The sequence below is a fragment of the Leptopilina heterotoma genome, unplaced genomic scaffold, assembly GCF_015476425.1.
Source record: "Leptopilina heterotoma isolate Lh14 unplaced genomic scaffold, ASM1547642v1 Lhet_17, whole genome shotgun sequence".
Taxonomy (NCBI): Eukaryota; Metazoa; Arthropoda; class Insecta; order Hymenoptera; family Figitidae; genus Leptopilina; species Leptopilina heterotoma.
The window spans coordinates 229,841-255,072 of record NW_025110886.1 but is presented as its reverse complement, the minus strand read 5'-3'; the positions used below and the strand labels follow the sequence as shown (position 1 = coordinate 255,072).

Sequence of the window (25,232 nt, the reverse complement as noted above, 5' to 3'; positions counted from 1 at the left end):
AAGTAAACATTTATTCAGATTTCCTTCGGCTCACCAACTTCAGGAGCTTCCGCGTTGTGTAATATACCGTGAACCTTTATATCCCTTTAAAAACAATTTTATTCAAAATTTTGTTCCCCCTTTTTCTGTTTTATTGCCTCGTAAATTTTTTCTAATTCCATTTTAAATCTGCAACTATATATTAAAATGTTAACCCTTATTGCTCATCTTGGATGTTTGACACCCAGACATAAAAATACGTTTTTTCATATTTCTTTTCGAATTTGATTTTTTTAAATAAGGATCAAAAAATTACAATGAAAATATTTTTTTATAGAAAAAGTGGGTTATTTAAGTTAATTTTTTTTTAAAGATAATATACGATTCAAGCTTTTAGAACGTTGTTTTAAGCCTTAGTGTCAAACACCCAGGCTGTTTTGGAGGCTTATTTTATAATATTTTTATGTAAAATAAAATCATGTAAAAGATTTTTTTCATCGTTTTATTTATGTTGATATTTTGAAAAAAAATTTCTGAGAAAACTATTGAGTACTTTAATTTAAAAATTATTGCACATATAAAGGGTATTTTAAACTTTATTTTAAAACAAATATTTCACAAAAATTGACATTTTTTATCAAACGGTGTAGTTTCTCAAAAAATGGATCAATTTGCACAATTACAGTATGATTTGAAAGCTAAATACATGCGCTTTAAGATAAAATTATTCAAATATGAATTATTAAATGAGATTCAATTAATAGAACCGATGAAAATAAAACAAAAATTTTTCAAAATTGACATTTTTTATAAAACGGTGTAGTTTCTCAAAAAATGGATCAATTTGCACAATTACAGTATGATTTGAAAGCTAAATAGATGCACTTCAAGAGAAAATAATTAAACTTTGAATTATTAAAAAGAAAATAATTATTTGAACAGATGAAAATGAAACAAATATTTTTCAAAATTGACATTTTTTATAAAACGACATGGTTTCTCAAAAAATGGACCAATTTGCATAATTCCGGTGTATATTGAAAGCTAAATACATGCGCTTTAAGATAAAATTATTAAAATATGATTTATTAAATGAGATTCAATCAATAGAACAGATTAAAATGAAAGAAAAATTTTTCAAAATTGACATTTTTTATAAAAGTGTGTAGTTTCTCAAAAAATTAATCAATTTACAAAATTCAAGAGAGCTTTAAAAGCTAAGTAGATATACTTTAAGAGAAAATTATACAAATTTGATTTATTACAAAAAATATAATCATTTGAACAAATGAAAACGAAACATAAAATTTTCCAAAATTAACAGTTCTTATAAAACGGTGTAGTTTCTCAAAAATAAATCAAATTGCATAATTCAAGGGAGCTTTAAAAACTAAGTAGATGCACTTTAAGAGAAAATTATACAAATTTTATTTATTACAAAAGATATAATTATTTGAATAAATGAAAATGTAACAAAAAATTTTCCAAAATTAACAGTTTTTATAAAACGGTGCAGTTTCTCAAAAAGTGAATCAATTTGCATAATTTTAGAGAGCTTTGAAAGCTAAGTAGATGCACTTCTAGAGAAAATTATACAATTTTGGTTTATTTAAAAAAATTCAATTATTTGAACAAATGAAATTGAAACAAATATTTTTCAAAATTGACATTTCTTATGAAACGGTGTAGTTTCTTTAAAAATGGATTAATTTGCATAATTCCGGTGAATTTTTAAAGCTAAGGAGATGGACTTTAAGATACAATTATTTAATTTTAATTTAATATAAAAAGATGTAATTATTTCAAAGGATAAAAATGAAACATAATTTTTTCAAAATTGACATTTTTTTGAAAAAAATGTAGTTTCTCAAAAAATGAATCAATTTGCATAATTCCAGGGAGCTTTGAGAGCTAAGTAGATGCACTTTAAGAGAAAATTATACAAGTTTGATTTATTACAAAAGATATAATTATTTGAATAAATGAAATTGAAACAAAACATTTTCCAAAATTAACAGTTTTTATAAAACGGTACAGTTTCTCAAAAAGTGAATCAATTTGCATAATTTCAGAGAGCTTTGAAAGCTAAGTAGATGCACTTCTAGAGAAAATTATACAAATTTGGTTTATTTAAAAAAATTCAATTATTTGAACAAATGAAATTGAAACAAATATTTTTCAAAATTGACATTTTTTATGAAACGGTGTAGTTTCTCTAAAAATGGATTAATTTGCATAATTCCGGTGAATTTTTAAAGCTAAGGAGATGCACTTTAAGATAAAATTATTTTAATTTAATTTAACATAAGAAGATATAATTATTTCAAAAGATAAAAATGAAACATAATTTTTTCAAAATTGACATTTTTTAGAAAACGACATAGTTTTTTAAAAAATGGATCAATTTGCATAATTTTAGTGTTTTTTTAAAGCTGAATAAATGCACTTTTAGATGAAATTATTCAAATTATATTTATTACAAAAGATTCAATTATTAGACATATTTTTGACATATTTTATTTATGAAAATAATTTTTTTTAATCTTCTATAAAGAATTTGCTTTTCCAAAGTGAGGTATCTTGCGGTGAGAAGAATATTTCTGGACTGGATCATCTAAAATGAAAAGACCAAAAAATTTTCGTTAATATGAATCGAAAAAAATAATTGATGAGAAAAAATTGTTTCGTCCAAAGGGAATGGGTGTTAAGAAGTTTTTTTTCTTTATATAAAGCGTAAGGAGCATCAAAAAATCAAGAGAGTTGTGTCAGACCTTTGGAACTATTAATGTGAGCTACTGTACGACTTTTGGAGAGTAAAACAAATCGTAGAAGGTAAAGTAGCGGCACTTTCGTAAATAGCCTGGTCGAGGTTCAAAAGGCAAGCATTTCACGCCAAGAAGACACGAATCGTCGTCGTCGTCGTCGCTGCTTTTTTTTATTCTTTTCAACACTTTTCCTCTCTTTCTAGGGCTCCAACGTTGAACTCTCTTCTATCTCAATTTTTCTCCAAACGACAGAACGCAAGAGTAGCACAAGCTCATAGGATGCATTCTATCACCTTTGCATCCTGCTTCAACCCTCTGGTTCTCTCCATTGTTTGATCCTCGCCGACAAAACGTGAAAGAAAAAGAAAATGGATAGAGTGAGATGAATGTAAAAAAGAAAGAAAAAGAGAAGGAAGAAAAAAATCATGGCGAAAAAGAGAGTGTGGAAAAAAAAGAAGTTTTTTAAAGCGCTCACACAGCCTATGATCTTTGGAAGCCTCAGCCATTTGGCGATAACCACAAGAGATGAGTCGAGGTGTCGTCCTCTCCTCCCCTCTCTTGGCTTTAATCGCAGACTGTCAGTCGCCCTTTACTAGCTTTAAAATCCCCTTATACTATCCTACACCGAACACTATAGAGAGACCAGAACTTCTCCCACCTTCTTGAAACGCCAAGGCGAATTTATACGCCGTTTAACCCGGTTAAAACTTTGGCACTTAAATTAAACAATAGAACGAACACCCCCTCTTGAACGTACGTCTTTGGTAAAGGCGGCTTTACTTTCTCCTGTTTTCTTTCTCTAGAATGCTCCATCCTTTTTCACCATCGAAAGATCTCAAACTTTATGTTTTTCTTTCTTTTGTTTTCTTTCACACACCAAGAAAAAAAAAAGAATAACTCACGTGCGCATTAACACCTGCGATCATGAATTAACTTCTTAACGCCCCAGGAGAGACAGAATCTGTAAAATATATTCAAAACCTCATAATTTAATATTGCGAAGGCTATTTACTGTGGAAGGGAATTAAAATAATGGGTTCTGATTACGCACCGCTAAATACAAATTTAAATTAAGTTTTGCCGCATAATGTTAGATCGTTTTTAACTAAATTGAAAAAACGTTTTGGATTTTGTAAAATAGAATTTTTTTTAATTAATTATACACCCTCAGAAAAAAAAATTTTGGTCCGCCATATTGGATCCGCCATTTTGAGTTTTGAAAATCTGACACCGGATTCATAATCAACGACCTCAAAAACCCTTAGATACCAAGTTTCATGAACATCTATCAAAATTAAAAATTTTTGGTCCCCCATATTGGATACGCCATTTTGAATTTTGAAAATCTGACTTTGGATTCTTAATCAGCGACCCCGAAAACACTTAGATACTTAGCTTCATGAAAATCTATGAAATTTTAAAATTTTGGTTCGCCATATTGGATCCGCCATTTTGAATTTTGAAAACCTGACATCTGATTCATAATCAGCGACCCCGAAAACCCCTAGACATCAAGTTTCATGAAAATCTATGAAATTTTAAAATTTCAGTCCGCCATATTGGATCCACCATTTTGAATTTTGAAAATCAAACATCAGACTCGTAATCAGCGACCCCGAAAACCCATAGACGTCAAGTTTCATGAAAATCTATGAAATTTTAAATTTTTCAGCCCGTCATATTGGATCCGCCATTTTGAATTTTGAAAATCAAACATCAGATTCGTAATCAGCGACCCAGAAAACCCCTAGGTACCAAGTTTCAAAAAAATCTATGAAGTTTTTAAATTTCGGTCCTCCATATTGAATCCGCCATTTTGCAAAATGAAAATCTATCATCAGATTCGTATTTATCAACTTCGGAAACCCCTAGATGCCAAGTTTTATAAAAAGCCATCAAATTTAAAAATTTTCTGTCCGATATATTAGATCCGCCATTTAAAATTTTTAAAATCTGACATCAGATTAGTAATAATTAGCGACCCTAAAAACTCCTAGATTACAAATTTAATTACGGATTTGTGAAATTCAAAATGGCGGATTCAATATGGTGGTTATATTTTTGAAATTTACTTAGAATCGCTTGAAACTTGTTACTCGGGGGTTTTTGGGGTCGCTGATTACGAATTTAAGGTTGGATTTGCAAAATTCAAGATGGCGGATTCAATATGGCGGTCGTATTTTTGAAATTTACTTCAAATCGCTTGAATCTTGTTACTTGGGGGTTTTTGGGGTCACTGATTGCGAACTAAAGGTCAGATTTACAAAATTCAAGATGGCGGATTCAATATGGCGGTCCTATTTTTAAAATTCACTTAAAATCGCTTGAAACTTGTTACTCGGGGGTTTTTGGGGTCGCTGATTACGAATTTAAGGTTGGATTTGCAAAATTCAAGATGGCGGATACAATATGGCGGATATATTTTTGAAATTTACTTAGAATCGCTTGAAACTTGTTACTCGGGGGTTTTTGGGGTCGCTGATTGCGAATTTGAGGTCAGATTTACAAAATTAAAAATAGAGGATCCAATATGGCGACCGAAAATTTTTCTTAACAATAACTAAAGAAACTTAAAAAATAATTTTCCATCTTTACCTTTCTATTAAAATCGTAATAATATCATTAATAAAAATTCAATTGCAAGGCTCATTTTTGTCGATGTTAACTCTTGACAGACTTTTGGCAGACTGACAATCCTTTCTTTACATTAACACGTGACTTTTTGTGTTATAAAAAATTTTCACTCGCGAAATCAGAAGAAATTTAAATTTAAGGAATTAAGTAAAAAATAATTAAACAATACACAGCCAATTACTCTCTCTCTCTCTCTCTCTCTCTGCAAATTCCATTTAATGTCACATTTTTATCAGTACCACACAGTTTATGACTCGTAACTTTTTCCATACATATTGTATGAGTAATTTTTTCCGGCATATCACCTTTAGGCCCGACACACCCACTTTATGTTTGATGTTATTTTTATGAACCACTCACGTACAATTGTTCTCGAAAAATATTTTTACCCTTTAAAATTTAATTATTATCCTCTTACTGGAAAATGTTTTTTGTGTCATTTTTCATAGTCAGTTATATATTAAACAACCATATTTGAGAACGTTAGCAATTTTATTAATCCTATCATTTTATTATTATATTTATTAATAATCATTACTTAAAAAAAAAAATGTTGCATTTAATCTGAATGTCTAGACTGACGAAAATTGAAGTTAAAGAACCATACCTAGAAAAGCTTAAAGGAAATCGATATTGCGCTACACATTTTCCCCTTAGAAAGATATTCGAATGTTCTTTATCCGTAGGATAAAGATTTCTCTGCCTGTATTTATTCGTCTGCCGTTTCTATATTGATTTTTATATACATATATTAAATTAAACTCTTTTTTTCTCTTTGTGGTATATATTCGAGAAAAAAAATTAGAGAGATATTATATATTTTTTTAAATTCAAGGAATTTTTATTAATTAAAAGGTAGGTTTGAAAAAAAAATGAAAATTCGATATCTAACGGCACCACATCCAGCAGAATTATTAACCTGATAAATTCTTGCTACTTCAAAGTGGCGCGGTGTCACGTGCTGTCGACACTTGCTTTAGGTTAACGTCCTTTTGGCTTTTTCTACGACTTCCAAGTTCGAATCTCAAGAAAAGTTGAATGGTCGTCGCGAGAGGAACACCTGAGGCCAAGGCCTTCGTTTTCATGTGTCGTTTACTGGATTTCGCAAAAGGTGGTTTTAAAATCCACTGTTATGAAAGAGAAAGAGAGTGCAAAGACTGCCCTAGTTCTTGTCCGAAGTTCAAATAAGCTAGAAGCACAGCCGCTGGTCGTTGTGTAAAGTTAGACGAAGAACAATCATTCCCGGAAGCAGTTGAGTTTTAGGAGGGAATGGGGGAACATTCAGTTCTGAGATTTGAAAAAAAACAACCACCCCCCCGAGTTTATAGTCTTTTGTGCCAATTGCACCAATTTATTAGTGATATTTCAAGTTATTGAGAGTCATTGAATGGAGAAATTAATTCTCATATTTTGTAAAAAAAAATTTCGAATAATTCTTTTTGAAAAATATAGAACAGCGTAAATTCTTGACTAGAAGTTTTTTTTTTTAAAAAACGATATTAAGTGGAGGGATTTTTATACTTTGCTCATCTCACTAATTGTAACCAGGAGTGGAATGCTTCTCTTACGTGATAAAAATATAGAGCGCGATAATCACTTTAGTTTAATTAAATTGTTTGAAATGAGTTATTCGTATTTTTAGCAAAGCTCAGCATTTAATATCGTAAAGATTTGTTTTAATGTTTAATTTTTTTAAGCAAATGAGGATCTTTGGAAATATGGGTATTCTTTGTTTGAAAAAATAGTCTGAGGTGCCAAATCACACCAGTTTTCTTTTCATTGTAGTTAGTCTTCATATGTTAAAATAACTATGTTTTTTTTTAATAAATCAAATTTGAATAATTTTATCTTAAGGTGCATCTATTTAGCTTACAAAATTCACCGGAATTCTGGAAATTGATCAATTTTTACAAAACTACACCATTTTATAAAAAATGTCAATTTTAGAAAATTTTTGTTTCATTTTCATCTGATCCATTAATTGCATCTCATTTAATAAATCATAGTTAAATAATTTTATCTCAAAGTGCATCTAATTAGCTTTCAAAATACACTGGAATTATGTAAATTGATCTATTTTTAGAGAAACTATACCGTTTTATAAGAAAAATCAATTTTGAGAAATATTATTTTCATTTTCATCTGTTCAAATAGTTATCTTTTTTGTAATAATTCAAATTGTAATTATTTTTTCTTGAAGTGCATCTACCCAGCTTTAAAAATTCACCGGAATTATGCAAATTGATCCGTTTTTGGAGAAACTATGTCGTTTTATAAAAAATGTCGATTTTGCGATATTTTTGTTTCATTTTCATCTGTTCAAATAATTGTATATTTTTATAATAAATCAAATTAGAATAATTAAATCTTAAACTGTATCCATTTATCTTTCAAAATTCACCTGAATTCTGTAAATTGTTTAATTATTTAAGAAACTACAATTTTTATAAAAAATGTGAATTTTAAGAAATTTTTGTTTCATTTTTATATGTTGAAATAATTATGTTTTTTTCAATAAATCAAATTTAACTAATTTTCTCTTAAAGCGAATCTATTAGGCTTTCAAAATTCACCGGAATTCTAAAAATTGATCCATTTTTACAAAACTACCATATTTTATAGAAAAAAGTAAATTTTGAGAAAATTCTGTTTCATTTTCACCTGTTTAAATAATTATCCATTTTTTAATAAATCGAATTTAAATAATTTCCTCTTAAAGTGCATCTATTTAGCTTTCAAAATTCAGTGAAATTGTAAAAATTGATCAATTTTCTGAAAAGCTGCATTTCTTTATAAAAAATGTCGATTTTGCGATATTTTTGTTTCATTTTCATCTGTTAAAATAATTGTATATTTTTATAATAAATTAAGTGTAAATAATTTTCTCTTAAAGTCCATATATTTAGCTTTCAAAATTCACCCGAATTCTGTAAATTGTTTAATTTTTAAAGAAACTACATTTTTTATAAAAAATGTGAATTTTTAGAAATTTTTGTTTCATTTTTATATGTTGAAATAATTATGTTTTTTTTAATAAATCAAATTTAAATAATTTTTTCTTAAAGCGAATCTATTAAGCTTTCAAAATTCATCGGAATTCTGAAAATTGATCTATTTTTACAAAACTACCATATTTTATAGAAAAATGTCAATTTTGAGAAAATTCTGTTTCATTTTCACCTGTTTAAATAATTATCCATTTTTTAATAAATCGAATTTAAATAATTTCCTCTTAAAGTGCATCTATTTAGCTTTCAAAATTCAGTGAAATTGTAAAAATTGATCAATTTTCTGAAAAGCTGCATTTCTTTATAAAAAATGTCGATTTTGCGATATTTTTGTTTCATTTTCATCTGTTAAAATAATTGTATATTTTTATAATAAATTAAGTGTAAATAATTTTCTCTTAAAGTGCATATATTTAGCTTTCAAAATTCACCCGAATTCTGTAAATTGTTTAATTTTTAAAGAAACTACATTTTTTATAAAAAATGTGAATTTTCAGAAATTTTTGTTTCATTTTTATATGTTGAAATAATTATGGTTTTTTTTATAAAATCATATTTGAATATTTTTTTCTCAAAGGGAATCTATTTACCTTTCAAAATTCACCGGAATTCTGAAAATTGATCCATTTTTGAGAAACTACTATTTTTTTAAAAAAATGTCAATTTTGAGAAATTTCTGTTTCATTTTCATTTGCTTAAATAATTTTATATTGTTATTCTAAATCAAATATAAATAATTTTCTTTTAAAGTGCATTTATTTAGCTTTCAAAATTCACCAGAATTGTTTAAATTGATCAATTTTTGGAGAAACTGCAATCTTTTATAGAAAATGTAAATTTTGTTAAATTTTTGTTTCATTTTTACCTACTCAAATAATTGTATGTTTTATTATAAAACAAATTTAAATAATTTTCTCTTAAAGTGCATCTATTTAGCTTTCAAAGTTCCTTGAAATTATGCAAATTGATCAATTTTTTGAAAAACTATGTCGTTTTTTAAAAAATGTCAATTTTATGAAATTTTTGTTTGATTGTAATTTATTCATATTATTATATTTTTTGTAATAAACACAATTTGAATAATTTTATCTTAAAGTACATCTATTTAGCTTTTAAGTTTCTCTGGAATTTTTTAAATTGATCAATTTCTTGATAAACTACATGTTTTTATAAAGAATGACAATTTTGAGAAATTTTTGTTTTATATTTCGTTCTTACAACTTTTTATCTATTTGATTTTACTTTATTGAAAAATAAATTATACCATCATCTTCCTTATAGAAAATCGAAGAAAATTGACTATATTAAACCTATTTTTCAGTAAAATATATATACTTTTCTCTAATGTTTTAAATTTGAGGTGTCAAATCACCCCAATTTTTCGTTAGAGGGTAAAAAAGCATATTTTCGTTCTAGGGTTAATATTCAAACTAAAATAATAATATTATTATTTTAATAATAATTTAAAAAAGAACGAAGAAAGACTGATCTATAATAAGGTCACCCACTTTCTGTATATATGGCAAATAAGGATGTAGAGGACAGAAGCAATATCTATATATTCATAAAGGAGGCGAGCATCAGTATTTTTAAAAGAATCTTTGGAATAGTTTTGGAGGTTTTGGAAAAGTAATTCTCATATTTTTAAAAAATATTTGCATATATTTTATTCAAAGTTTTGCAAAGATAAGAATTTCATCGAATTATCTTTAAGCCATTAACGTCAAAATATAAAAAAAAATTGACTTGGGATCAAGGTAAGAATTTATATCCTACATATTTAGTAGGAAATTGTTCTAGACGATTTTCTAATTACGAATTATGGTACAACAATAAATTTTACGAATTTACGAATTAGGAGCAAATTTTTAGTAGATAATGTGAAATAAATGAACTTAAAAAAGTGAACAGAATCACAAGCCGACGATTAAGAAAACTTTGCTATATAAAGTAGGAAAAAAAATTCGTATAAAAACTTTCGTAACATAGTGACGAATTGTCAGACTCCTCTTCTGACCAGGGTGGTAAGAGAAGTTATTTTTGAAGACCGAATAATGCCAGAAAGAGTCTATTTTATTATATGTCGTGAGGATCTGAATTATGGCATCATCGGTTAAAAATAATGAGGTAACCTCACAGTGAACCGACTCTAGGAGACACGTCGGCAAAAGTCTTGGTCGGTAACTTACATTATTTTGTGATATATATCATCGTAAAAATTTCGATTTCCATTAACCACCACTTTTAGACTTCTCGATTCTTGAAAAATAATTTCACCTCTATCAAAAAGCAATCTACCGGAAAGCTTACTCTATTGTTACAAAATTCCAATTTTTTATTCTCAAAACCAATGTATCCTTAAAATGAAATTATTATTTAAATATGTTTATACAAAGAATAAAAATTCACGGGTGAAAAAAAAATTAGTTTCTATTCAAGATGAAATTTAATTGCAATTCAGTTTGAAAATCGCTGAATTCACTCTCTCTCTCTCTCGTTGGTCAAGCCGAGTAAAATTAACGAATTCGACCATTAGCAATGATTGCCTATTACTACGCTACAATTGAAATTCAAACTGGACTCAATGTTCCGATTTCATTTATACTCATTTAGCCTGAATTGATAATACGAGAACATGGGTAGTCAATTGTCGAGAATTTTCCAAATTTTCCGAGGTTAGTGCACGCAGCGAATGCAGCATTAATAGTATGTGACAAGATCATTAACTGTTCAATCCCTATTGCTTTGTTTCGAAATTCAAGCATGTGATAGGATTTTTGAATTGAGAGTTAATTCCCAGCGTAATTCTTTAATCAAAAATGATTTAATCTCCATCATCTATACAATTATTTAAAATTTTATAAAACTATTTTTTAAGATAACATTTAATTTATTTACAGATATCGGGGCACTTGCACAATACGGGTCAATTCCTTGTGTTCAGGGCGGATAGAGACGTCAAGATTCGAGTAAATATAACGGGAGGTCCACTCGCCTATCATTATCAATTCGAGGAAATCTATATTCATTATGGGTTAGACAATTCACATGGTTCTGAACATCGGGTCAACAATTATGCTTTTCCTGCTGAGGTAAGATTTTTATTTTTCATTGGCGTAATTACCCGACGAAATATAAATTTTAAGTTTCCACGTCAAACCATTTATCGAAATAGCATAAAAAGGTTTTTGTTATTGATTTACTTTTGGCTGGTGAGCTTAGTCTCTGTACTAATCAGAAAAGTGACGAAATACTGATTAGCAGATTTGAGATTTGAATTTAAATATTATTATATTTTTTCTAATAAATCAAAGATAAATGATTTTACCTTAAAGTGCATCTATTTAGCTTTCAAAATTCACCGGAATTCAGTAAATTGATCAATTTTTTGAAAAATTATGTCGTTTTATAAAAAATGTCAATTGTGAAAAAAAATTTGTTTCATTTTTATTTTTGAAATAATTATCTCTTCATATATTAAATAAAATTTAAATAATTGTACCTTAAAGTGCATCTATTAAACTTTCAAAATACACTAAAATTATGCAAATTTATCCATTATTTGAGAAACTACACCGTTTTATAATAAATGGCAATATTGAGGAATTTTTGTTTTATTTTCATCTGTTCTGATAATTGAATATTTTGTAATAAATAAAATTTTAATAATTTTATCTTAAACTGCACCTATTTAGCTTTCAAAATATACTGGAATTATGCAAATTGATCGATTTTTTTAAAAACTATGTCGTTTTATAAAAAATGTCAATTTTGAAGAAATTTTGTTTAATTTTTATCTTTTGAAGTAATTATATCTTCTTGTATGATATTAAATTTAAATAAGTTTATCTTAAAGTACAACTACTTAGCTTTAAAAATTCACCGGAATAATGCAAATTGATCCATTTTTGAGAAAATACACGGTTTTATAAGAAATGTCAGTTTTGAGTAATTTTTGTTCTATTTTCATCGGTTCAAATAATTATATATTTTTATGATAAATCAACTTTGAATAATTTTCTTTTCAAATGCATCTATTTAACTTTCAAAGTTCCCTAAATTTCTGTAAATTCATCAATTTTTTTAAAAACTATGTCGTTTTATAAAAAATAACAATTTTGAAAAATTTTTGTTTTAATTTCATCTGCTCTAATAATTAAATCTTTTGTTATAAATCAAATTTAAATAATTTTATATTAAAGTGCATCTGTTTAGCTTTAAAAATACACTTGAATTATGCAAACTAAACCATTTTTTAAGAAACATTGTCAATTTATATAAAATGTCAATTTTGTGAAATTTTTGTTTCATTTTCCTTTAGTCATATTATTCTATTTTTTGTAATAAATTGAATTTTAATAATTTTCTCTTATTGTGCATCTGCTTAGCTTTCAAAATATACTGGAATTATGCAAATAGATCCATTTTTTAAGAAATACACCGTTTTATAAAAAAAGTCAATTTTGATAAATTTTTGTTTCACTTTAATCGGTCCTAATAATTTAATTTTCTGTAATCAAAAGAATTTGAATAATTTTATCCTAAAATTGCATCTATTTAGCTTTCAACATACACTGAAATTATGGAAATTGATTCATTTTTTGAGAAACTATGTAGTTTTATAAAAAATGTCAATTTTGTGAAATTTTTGTTTCATACTTATCTTTTGAAATAATGATATCTTCTTATATTAATTTAAATTTAAATAATTTTACCTTAAAGTGCATCTACTTAGCTTTCAAAATACACTTAAATTATGCAAATTGATACATTTTTTAAAAAACTACACCGTTTTATAATAAAAGAGAGAATTTTGATTAATTTTTGTTTCATTTTCATCGGTCTTAATAATTAAATCTTTTGTAATAAATACAATTTAAATCATTTTATCTTAAATTGCATCTATTTACCTTTTAGTTTACACTGGAATTATGGAAATTGCTCCATTTTTTGAGAAACTACGTCGTTTTATAAAAAATGTCAATTTTGTGAAATTTCTGTTTCATACTTATCTTTTGAAATAATGCTATCTTCTTACAATAAATTAAATTTAAATAATCTTATCCTAAAGTGCATCTACTTAGCTTTCAGAATTCACCAGAATCGTAAAAATTTCTCAATTTTTTGAGAAACTGTGTTGTTTTATAAAAAATGTCAACTTTGAAAAAATTTTGTTTCACTTTCATCTGCTCTAATAATTAAATATTTTGTTATAAATCAAATTTGAATAATTTTATATTAAAGTGCATCTGTTTAGCTTTAAAAATACACTTGAATTATGCAAATAAATCCATTTTTTAAGAAACATTGTCAATTTATAAAAAATGTCAATTTTGTGAAATTTTTGTTTAATTTTCCTTTAGTCATATTATTATATTTTTTGTAATAAATAGAATTTGAATAATTTTCTGTTATTGTTCATCTACTTAGCTTTCAAAATACACTGGAATTATGCAAATTGATCCATTTTTGAGAAACTACACCGTTTTATAAAAAAAGTCAATTTTGATAAATTTTTGTTTCACTTTAATCGGTCCTAATAATTTAATTTTCTGTAATAAAAAGAATTTGAATAATTTTATCCTAAAATTGCATCTATTTAGCTTTCAACATACACTGAAATTATGGAAATTGATTCATTTTTTGAGAAACTATGTCGTTTTATAGAAAATGTCAATTTTGTGAAATTTTTGTCTTATACTTATCTTATAAAATAATGATATCTTCTTATAATAAATTAAATTTAAATAATCTTATCTTAAATTGCATCTACTTAGCTTTCAGAATTCACCAGAATCGTAAAAATTGCTCAATTTTTTGAGAAACTGTGTTGTTTTATAAAAAATGTCAATTTTGAAAAAATTTTGTTTCATTTTTATCTTTTGAAATAATTATATCTTCTTGTATTAAATCAAATTTAAGTAATTTTATACTAAAGTGTATCTATGTAGCTTTCAAAATTCACTGGAATTCTGTGAATTGATTCATTTTTTGAAAAATTAAAACGTTTTAAAAAAAAGTAAATTTTGTGAAATTTTTGTTTTATTTTTATTCATTCATATTATTATATCTTTTTATATTAAATCAAATTTAAGTAATTTTTGCTTAAAGTGCATCTATTTAGCTTTCATAATTCACCGGAATTCAGAAAATTGATCAATTTTTTGAAAAACTACGTTGTTTTATAAAGAAATGTCAGTTTTGAAAAAATTTTATTTTTCTTTATCTTTTGAAATAATGATATCTTCTTGTATTGAATCAAATTTAAGTAATTTTTTCCAAAAGTGTATCTATTTAGCTTTCAAAATTCACCGGAATTCTGTAAATTGATTCATTTTTTTCAAAAAACTAGATTTTTTATAAATAATGTTAATTTTGAGAATTTTTTGTTTCATCTTTACTGTTCAAATAATTATATATTTTTATTAAAAATTAACCATGAATAATTTTCTCTTAAAGTGCATGAACTTAGCTTTTAAAATTTACACTGTAAATTTACACAAAATTTACTTTGAACTTTTTAAATTAGTCAATTTTGTGAAAAACTACATTAGTAGTAAATTCTGGACTGGAGTCGAAGAAGACACTTGATGATAGTACACAACTAGTTAACTTGATGGCGGTTTCTGGACTGACCAGTTCACAATTGGTATCTTGATTTTCATTGTGTTAATTTAGAATTACATTTGGAAATTTCAGAGATTATGAAACAGATTTAATTATTTAAAAACAATTTGTCGGACTATCGTCAAACCGCATGAAATTTGTACCGGATATTAAGCGTAACTTAAATGAAATATCGATAAGTGAAGATAGAACTCTATTTACATTTTTATAACCTAGATACAAAAAAATTATTCATATAATCGGTTTTTCAATGAATAGACACGTAATTGTACACTGATTTTATTAAATTACTTTTAATACTGTTACACAAAAAAAGGAAAAAAAATTTTTTTTTTTATTACACCAAGATAAAAGTGAATTTTTAGTATAAACGAGGTCGAGAAATTTACAATTGAAATCAGCTTCAGTGTCACGGGTTCCTGGTGATTTCCGTCGGGATGGAGAAAATGCAGCTGCTGAGTGAATTGTAATCGAAACCCGGTGTTAATTTCCGATTAACACTCAATCGCCTATTCCCTCGTGGATCGAAAGTAATAACGACCGGACGCTCTTCCGAACGCAATAACGCATCATGAAAAATGCAATCGCGCTTTTAACTGCGGTTTTTCCTCTTTTCACGAGTTGGTTCGATTTTCAATGGCTTTACGAGTTGAACAAGTCAGTACGCAATATCATTTTAAAAATTAAATATAAAAATATATTTTAACTGACTGAAAATAATATTCGGTGAATAAAAAGAAAATTCATACTTTTCATTCCAAACAAATAAGCAATGCTTTTATTTTCATAATGAACGTAATAAAAGCTCATTCCATTCAAAAATAGAACACAAAGAAGAATTTTCATTTTATTTACGAATTTCTAAAAAAAATTTATAAATATTTGAAAGATGTATATAGAATATGAAAAAAAAAATTTTTTTTCAAAGAGAGAGTTCGTAACGACAATTAGTGGCTACATCTGGCAACAAAAATAGACGATGAATGGACCGCAAATCGGGAATTTGAATCACGTCTACGTTTACTTCGAACTGAAGCGACTTTGACCACTGGGCGATATGTATAGCACATAGCATCGACGACTAAACATCAACCACTAACCAATTCGTATGCATCCACGTCTACCACGAACCGATTTTCCTGGCATATATCATAGAAAATTGTACATCGTGCAGTTCAAAAAGCATCTGCCGAATCTACTGCCAATGGAGACTATATTCCTGGGGGTTGAGTCAATATTTCGTTAAAGTATACGCGTTGCTGTCCTGATTTATATTCACTATTTAGCTTCACAGGCATTTCGCCTCGAATAACATATTAATTCTGAATACTGCTATCATTCAGAAAATTTAAGGTTTTTAGTTTTAAGAAAAATATTTACTTCTCAAGTATATAGTTAGACTGGGCATTTTGACAAATACAAACATCTGATTGATTTCTTTAATTAAGTTCTAACTGTAACATTATGAAATGTACCGTTTTTATAAATTAGAAAAATAATTTTTTTTAAACTTCTATAAAAAATTTACGAGAGCTCCTCCGAAGCGCGACTAATTTTACCTTTAAGTGCATCTACTTTGCTTTAAAAATTCACCAGAATTCTGTAAATTGGTCAATTTTCTGGAAAACTCCATCGATTTATAAAAAATGTCAATTTTGTGAAATTTTTATTTCATTTTCATTTATTCAGTATCATTATATTTTTTGTAATAAATAAAACTTAAATAATTTTTTCTTAAAGTGCATCTATTTAGCTTTCAAAATTCACCGGAATTCAGTAAATTGATCAATTTTTTAAAAAACTACATCGCTTTCTAAAAAATGTCAATTTCGAAAAATATTTGTTTCATTTTCATCTGTTCAAATAATTATGTTTCTTGTAATAATTCAAATTTAAATAATTTCCTCTTAAAGTGCATCTATTTAGCATTCAAAATTCTCTGGAATTCTGAACATTGATCAATTATTTGAAAAACTATGTCGTTTTATAAAAAATGTCAATATTATGAAATTTTTGTTTGATTGTAATTTATTCATATTATTAAATTTTTTGTAATAAATAGAATTTTAATAATTTTATCTTAAAGTACTTCTATTTAGCTTTCAAATTTATCCGGAATTTTTTAAATTGATCAATTTCTTGATAAACTACATGTTTTTATAAAAAATGTCAATTTCGAAAAATATTTGTTTCATTTTCATCTGTTCAAATAATTATGTTTCTTGTAATAATTCAAATTGAAATAATTTTCTCTTAAAGTGCATCTAATTAGCATTCAAAATTCTCTGGAATTCTGAACATTGATCAATTATTTGAAAAACTACACCATTTTATAAGAAATGTCAATTTTATGAAATTTCTGTTTGATTGTAATTTATTCATATTATTAAATTTTTTGTAATAAATAGAATTTTAATAATTTTATCTTAAAGTACTACTATTTAGCTTTCAAATTTATCCGGAATTTTTTAAATTGATCAATTTCTTGATAAACTACATGTTTTTATAAAGAATGACAATTATGAGAAATTTTGTGTTTCATTTTCATCGGTCCAAAAATTGAATCTATTGTAAGAACTCAAATTTAAATAATTTTATCTAAAAGAGCATCTAATTAGCTTTCAAAATACACCGGAATTATGCAAATTGATCTATTTTTTGAAAAACTACACCATTTTATAAGAAATGTCAGTTTTGTGTAATTTTTGTTTCATTTTCACTTATTCAAATAATTATATCTTCTTTAATTAAATTGAATGTAAATAATTTTCTCTTACAGTGCATCTACTAGGTTTAGAAAATTTATAAAAATTCTTAAATTTAATCAGTTTTTTGGAAAACTACATCGATTTATAAAAAATGTCAATTTTTAAAAAATTTTGTTTAATTTTTATCTTTTGAAATAATTATATATTTTTATTATAAATCAATTTTAAATCATTTTTTCTTAAAGTGCATCTACTTAGCTTTAAAAAATTAACCGGAATTTTGAAAATTGATCAATTTTTTAGAAAACTACATCGATTTATAAAAAATGTCAATTTTGTGAAATTTTTGTTTGATTGTAATTTATTCATATTATTAAATTTTTTGTAATAAATAGAATTTTAATAATTTTATCTTAAAGTACTTCTATTTAGCTTTCAAATTTATCCGGAATTTTTTAAATTGATCAATTTCTTGATAAACTACATGTTTTTATAAAGAATGACAATTTTGAGAAATTTTGTGTTTCATTTTCATCGGTCCAAAAATTGAATCTATTGTAATAACTCAAATTAAAATAATTTTATCTAAAAGAGCATCTAATTAGCTTTCAAAATACACCGGAATTATGCAAATTGATCCATTTTTTGAAAAACTACACCATTTTATAAGAAATGTCAGTTTTGTGTAATTTTTGTTTCATTTTCATTTATTTAAATAATTATATCTTCTTTAATTAAATTGAATGTAAATAATTTTCTCTTAAAGTGCAACTACTTGGTTTAGAAAATTTATAAAAATTCTGAAATTTAATCAGTTTTTTGGAAAACTACATGGATTTATAAAAATTGTCAAGTTTTAAAAAATTTTGATTAATTTTTATCTTTTGAAATAATTATATATTTTTATTATAAATCAACTTTAAATAATTTTTTCTTAAAGTGCATCTACTTAGCTTTAAAAATTCACCGGAATTTTAAAAATTGATCAATTTTTTAGAAAACTACATCGATTTATAAAACATGTCAGTTTTGAGAAATTTTTGTTTCAATTTCATCTATTCGAATAATTGAATCTTTTGTAATAAATCAATTTTAAATAATTTTTTCTTAAAGTGCATCTACTTAGCTTTAAAAATACACCGGAATTATGCAAATTGATCAATTTTTTTAAAAACTACACCATTTTATAAGAAATGTCAGTTTTGTGTAATTTTTGTTTCATTTTCATTTATTCAAATAATTAAATCTTCTTTAATTAAATTGAATGTAAATAATTTTCTCTTAAAGTGCATGTACTTGGTTTAGAAAATTTATAAAAATTCTGAAATTTAATCAGTTTTTTGGAAAACTACATCGATTTATAAAAATTGTCAATTTTTAAAAAATTTTGTTTCATTTTCTTCTGTTCAAATAATTATGTTTTTTGTAATAATTCAAATTTAAATAATTTTCACTAAAAGTGCATCTATTTAGCATTCAAAATTCTCTGGAATTCTGAACATTAATCAATTATTTGAAAAACTATGTCGTTTTATAAAAAATGGCAATTTTGAAAAAAGTTTGTTTCATTTTTATTTTTGAAATAATTATATCTTCTTATATTAAATCAAATTTAAATAATTGTATCCTAAAATACATCTATATGGCTTTCAAAATTCACAGGAATTATCCAAATTTATCTATTTTTTGAAAAACTACACTGTTTATAAAAAATGTCAATTATGAGAAATTTTGTGTTTCATTTTCATCGGTCCAAAAATTGAATCTATTGTAATAACTCTAATTTAAATAATTTTATCTAAAAGAGCATCTAATAAGCTTTCCAAATACACCGGAATTATGCAAATTGATCCATTTTTTGAAAAACTACACCATTTTATAAGAAATGTCAGTTTTGTGTAATTTTTGTTTGATTTTCATTTATTCAAATAATTATATCTTCTTTAATTAAATTGAATGTAAGTAATTTTCTCTTAAAGTGCATCTACTTGGTTTAGAAAATTTATAAAAATTCTGAAATTTAATCAGTTTTTTGGAAAACTACATCAATTTATAAAAATTGTCAATTTTTAAAAAATTTTGTTTAATTTTTATCGTTTGAAATAATTATATATTTTTATTATAAATCAACTTTAAATAATTTTTTCTTAAAGTGCATCTACTTAGCTTTAAAAATTCACCGGAATTTTGAAAATTGATCAATTTTCTAGAAAACTACATCGATTTATAAAAAATGTCAATTTTGTGAAATTGTTGTTTCATTTTCATTTATTCATATTATTATATTTTTTGAAATAAATCACATTTGAATAATTTTCTCCTAAAATGCATCTATTTAGCTTTCAAAATTGACCAGAATTTTGTAAATTGATCTATTTTTTCAAAAAGTATGTTGTTTTATAAAAAATGTGAATTCTGAAAAAATTTTGTTTCATTTTTATCTTTTGAAATAATTATATCTTCTTATATTAAATCAAATTTAAGCAATTTTATTCTAAAGTGCATCTATTTAGCTTTCGAAAATTTACAAGAATTCTGTAAAATGAGTAATTTTTTTAAAAACTAAATTTTTTTTAAGAAATATTCATTTTCATAAATTTGTGGTTTATTTTCATCGGTTCAAATAATTATTTATTTTTATCATTAATCAACTTTGAATAATTTTTTTTTAAAGTGCATCTACTTAGCTTTCAAAATTCATACGTAGTTTTTAAATTGGTCAATTTTGTGAAATAAATACATTATTTTTAAAAAAATGTCAATTTTGTGAAATTTTCGTTTCATTTTCATTTGATAAGTCAGAAGCAAGAGCAAAATTTAATTTATATTTAAAACAAGTTTTATATATAACACATTTTTCTAATTAATTATTATTGAAAAAAAAGTATTTCATTATAAAGGGAGATATTATTTTTTTATTTAAAATTAATTTAATATAATTAAATTTCAGTTACTAATATTTTCTCAGTCGCAACCATGAAAACTAATTTTGATAATATATTGTAAATTCATTTTTAAAATTAATTGTTACTTTTCTTTTTTTTTATTCTGTTGAAATATTCTCAAATATAATCCCTTCCTCCTGTTTTTAATTAAATAATCACAAGCTAGCAAAAATCCAATTTTGATATCCGTCATACAAGAATCAGGACGTAAAAGATATTATTTAATTTTCCCAACAAAGAAGAATCGGGTTTCAAAGTTTTATGAAACTTGATATGTAGTGGTTTTTAGGGTCACTGATTACGAACATCATATCAGATTTTTAAAATTAAAAATGTCGGATGCAATATGGCGGACATTTTTGAAAACTAGCTGAATTTTAATGAAACTTGATATCTATGGGTTTTTGGGATCGCTGGTTATGAATTTGAGGTCAGATTTTAAAAATGCAAAATGGCGGATCCAATATGGCGGACTTATAACGTAGAACTAATAATTTACAATGAGAAACATTTGTTTTTGAACTGAACTCTATTGGGAATTGGTAAAATAATTAAAATACAATAACCTTTTTTTTTGCTAAGGCAAAAAATTCTAGTTCTTAGCATTTGAGCCATAGATTCTTATGTTCAGAAAGAAAATACTTTCGAAAAGCCGTGTGTCTGATCTTATTTGCAAAACCAACGTAGAGCAGTGTAAGCGTTGTTAGTAAAAAAAAGGGAAAGGAAAGAAAATAAAGAGCATAATATAAGAAAAAAATTACAGTCTGTAAGGAAAGCGTCCTTCTGGGGTGAAAAATAGAAAGAAGAGAATTTAACAAAGAATGGTAAAAAGGAGAGAATTTTTTTAATATGTTAAAATGACCTTTTCCATAATAAGTAGTAGGAGAAATATAGGTCAAAAAGGAGTAGACGAGTATAAGAAGAAAATACATTATACCTTTCTCAGGTGGTGTAGAGAAAGACGCCAAGACGAATTCTGTTAAAAAACCAGGCGAAAAGGAATAATTTTCGCTAAGACTCAAAGGTTACGATAGCAGAAGAATTGTAATAAAAAAATGGATAAAATAAAAAGGGAGAAAAAAATTACAAATAACATTACAAAAATGCATAGGGTAGTATATGAAGAAGAGAATCAATTTGGAAAAAGGAGAAGAGAAAGAAGAAGAAGACGAGGGGAGAGAAAACCATGAAAATACGTGGCAGACTATATTATACTTTCCCTCTGTACTTTGGTGCGGAACGCAAATCTGCGTCGGGATTTTTTTTTAATCTCAAAAAATATAGCGAATTTTATCACCGTAGACTTTTTTTTTTCCTAAAAATTCAAGGATTTATGGGAAACTTACTATCTAAGGGTTATTGCTCACTGATTACGAATCTGCTCCTTAAATTCTTAAAATTCAAAATAGTGGATCCAATACAGAGATTATAAATTGAAAAGAAGTTGCAATTTTATGCAAACTCACATCCTTTTTTTTTTGGTCTCTAAAGTATATTTTCAGAATTAAAAATAGCACACAAAAATTTTTCTTTCAAAATAACAGAATTTTTCCCCCTTTGGCGCAAAAAATAAAATGTTCTTAATTAAAATGAAAATAAGTTTCGTTTATCAGAAATATATAAAGTTTCGAGTGAGTAGTGGTTTGAATACGAAAGGCAAATAATCTTTGATTATTTGAAATAAATTCAATCTAGATTTTGTACATACAGAAAATTCCATTACTGTCAGATTAGACTTTACACAGCGTAATCAAAACTCGTATTGAGCTTTACTTTATGCAACGAAAGCCCGGAAAGTTAGACAACGGATATATGACTGAACGAAGAGCTTAGGGAGAGATAGGCACTTCAGAGAATTTGACCCATTACTGGCACGTTCGAAGCTTCAGCCTGCTTTGATGACGGAGCCTACTCGAGGATTTGGCTGATGGAGTGGTCCTTTCCTCAGCTTCCTTGATCACCCTTGACACGCTCGAAATTTCATATACATCCTTTGATATATGATCCATCGAGATTGTCAATATATTTTGACAATTTCATGTGAAAAATTTTTTTTAATTAACTTGTAATTTGAAGATGATTCATTTTGGAAAAATTTTTGTTTTGCATTGAGATATAATTTGATAAACGAAATATAAGTCAACGGGACTGAAAAAAATGACAAAGCACTACAACTCATGGAGAATAATTTAATCCTAAAACGAAAAACTGGGGTTATTAGGCACCCCATGAAAAGGTCAAGAAACGCCACTGACCCGAACGTTCGCTGATCTTTCTGTGGTGTACCAAACTAAAAAGAAATAAATTTAACATTTGGGCTCTTTATATTAACTTTCTATACTTATAACAACGACTTTTAAATAAAGATTACCTCACTAAATCTATTTTCAAACTTGATTTTAGTTATTTTCCCCATTCGCCATTGTTTCAAATTTTAGTCACTTTTCATCTGTTCAAATAATTGTATATTTTTGTAATAAATCACATATTGAATAATTTTTTCTTAAAGTGCATCTATTTAGCTTTCAAAATCCACAAGAATTTTTAAAATTTATCAAGTTTTTAAGAAGCTAGACTTTTTTATAGAAAATGTCAATTTTGAGAAATTTTTGTTTGATTTTGATTTGTTTAAATAATTATACTTTTTGTAATAAATCGAATTTAAATAATTTTCTCTTAAAGTGCATCTATTTAGCTTTAAAAATTATTCGGAGATCTGTAAATTGATCAATTTTTAAAAAAACTACATTAATTATAAAAAATGTCAATTTTGAGAAATTTTTGTTCCATTTTAATTTATTCATATTGTTATAGTTTTTTGTAATTAATAAAATTTAAATAATTTTATCTTATAGTGCATCTACTTAGCTTTTCAAATTCACCGGAATTGTGAAAATTGATTAATTTTTTGAGAAAGTATGTTGTTTTATAAAAAATGTCAATTTTGAAAAAATTTTGTTTCATTTTTATCTTTTAAAATAATTATATCATATTATATTAAATCAAATTAAAATAATTTTATCCTAAAGTGCATCTACTTAGCTTTCAAAATACACTTGAATTATGCAAATTGATCTATTTTTTGAGAAACTGCACCGTTTTATAAAAACTGTTAATTTTGGAAAATGTTTTGTTTCATTTTCATTTATTCAAATAATTATATCTTTTGTAATAAATCAAATTTGTATAATTTTCTCTTAAAGTGCATCTACTTAGCTTTCAAAGCTCCCTGTAATTATGCAAATTGATTCATTTTTTGAGAAACTATATTTTTTTAAAAAAAATGTCAATTTTGAAAAAATTATGTTTCATTTTTATCTTTTGAAATAATTATATCTTTTTATATTAAATTAAAATTAAATAATTGTATCTTAAAGTGCATCTAATTAGCTTTTAGAATTCACTGGAATTATGCAAATTGATCTATTTTTTGAGAAACTACACCGTTTTATGACAAAAGTCAGTTTTGAGAAATTATTGTTTTATATTTATTTGTTCAAATAAGTAATTTTTTGAAAGAAAATAAAATTTGAATAATTTTATGCTAAATTGCATCTGTTTAGCTTTCAATATTCACTGAAGTTATAGGAATTGATTCATTTTTTGAGAAACTATGTCGTTTTATAAAAAATGTCAATTTTGTGAAATTTTTGTTTTGCTTTCATTTGTTGTAATACTTCATTTTTTTGCATTGAATCAAATTTGAATAATTTTATCTTAAAGTGCATCTACTTAGCTTTTAAAATTCACCGGAATTCTGAAAACTGGTCAATTCTTTGAGAACTTGTGTTGTTTTATGAAAAATGTCAATTTTGAAAAAATTTGGCTCCATTTCTATCTTTTGAAATAATTATATCTTCTTATATTAAATTAAACTTTAATAATTTTTTCTTAAAGTGCATCTACTTAGCTTTTAAAATTCACGGGAATTGTGAAAATTGATCAATTTTTTGAAAAACTGTGCTGTTTAATGAAAAATGTCAATTTTGAAAAAATTTTGTTCATTTTTATCTTTTGATATAATTATATCTCCTTATATTAAATTAAATTTGAATAATTTTATCTTAAAGTGCATCTACTTTTCTTTAGAAATTGACCTGAATTCTGTAAATTGTTTAATTATTTATAAAACTAAATTTTTTTTATAAAAAATATCAATTTTGAGAAATTTTTGTTTGATTTTCATTTGTTTTAATAATTATACCCTTTGCTATAAATTAAATTTAACTAATTTTCTCCGAAAGTGCATTTATTTGTCTTTCAAAATTCACTGGATTTATGAAAATTGATCAAGTTTTTGAGAAACTAAATTTTTTTACAAAAAATGTCGATTTCATGATATTTTTATTTCACTTTAATCTTTTCAAATAATTGTATATTTTTATAATAAATCACATTTGAATAATTTTCTCTTAAAGTGCATCTATTTAGCTTTCAAAATCCACAAGAATTTTTAAAATTTATCAAGTTTTTAAGAAGCTAGACTTTTTTATAGAAAATGTCAATTTTGAGGAATTTTTGTTTGATTTTCATTTGTTTAAATAATTATACTTTTTGTAATAAATC

The 25,232-nt window shown here is 25.4% G+C and overlaps 1 protein-coding gene across 2 annotated transcripts in view; it reads left to right on the top strand.

The window, feature by feature from the left end:
- Nucleotides 1–25,232, top strand: part of LOC122499632 (carbonic anhydrase-related protein 10) — a 124,977-nt gene that overhangs the window by 70,525 nt on the left and 29,220 nt on the right. For both annotated transcript variants that reach the window (XM_043608083.1, XM_043608082.1), the window contains exon 4: nt 11,287–11,478. In XM_043608083.1, coding sequence (XP_043464018.1) covers nt 11,287–11,478 — 192 coding nt within the window. The remainder of the gene's footprint in view (nt 1–11,286; nt 11,479–25,232) is intronic.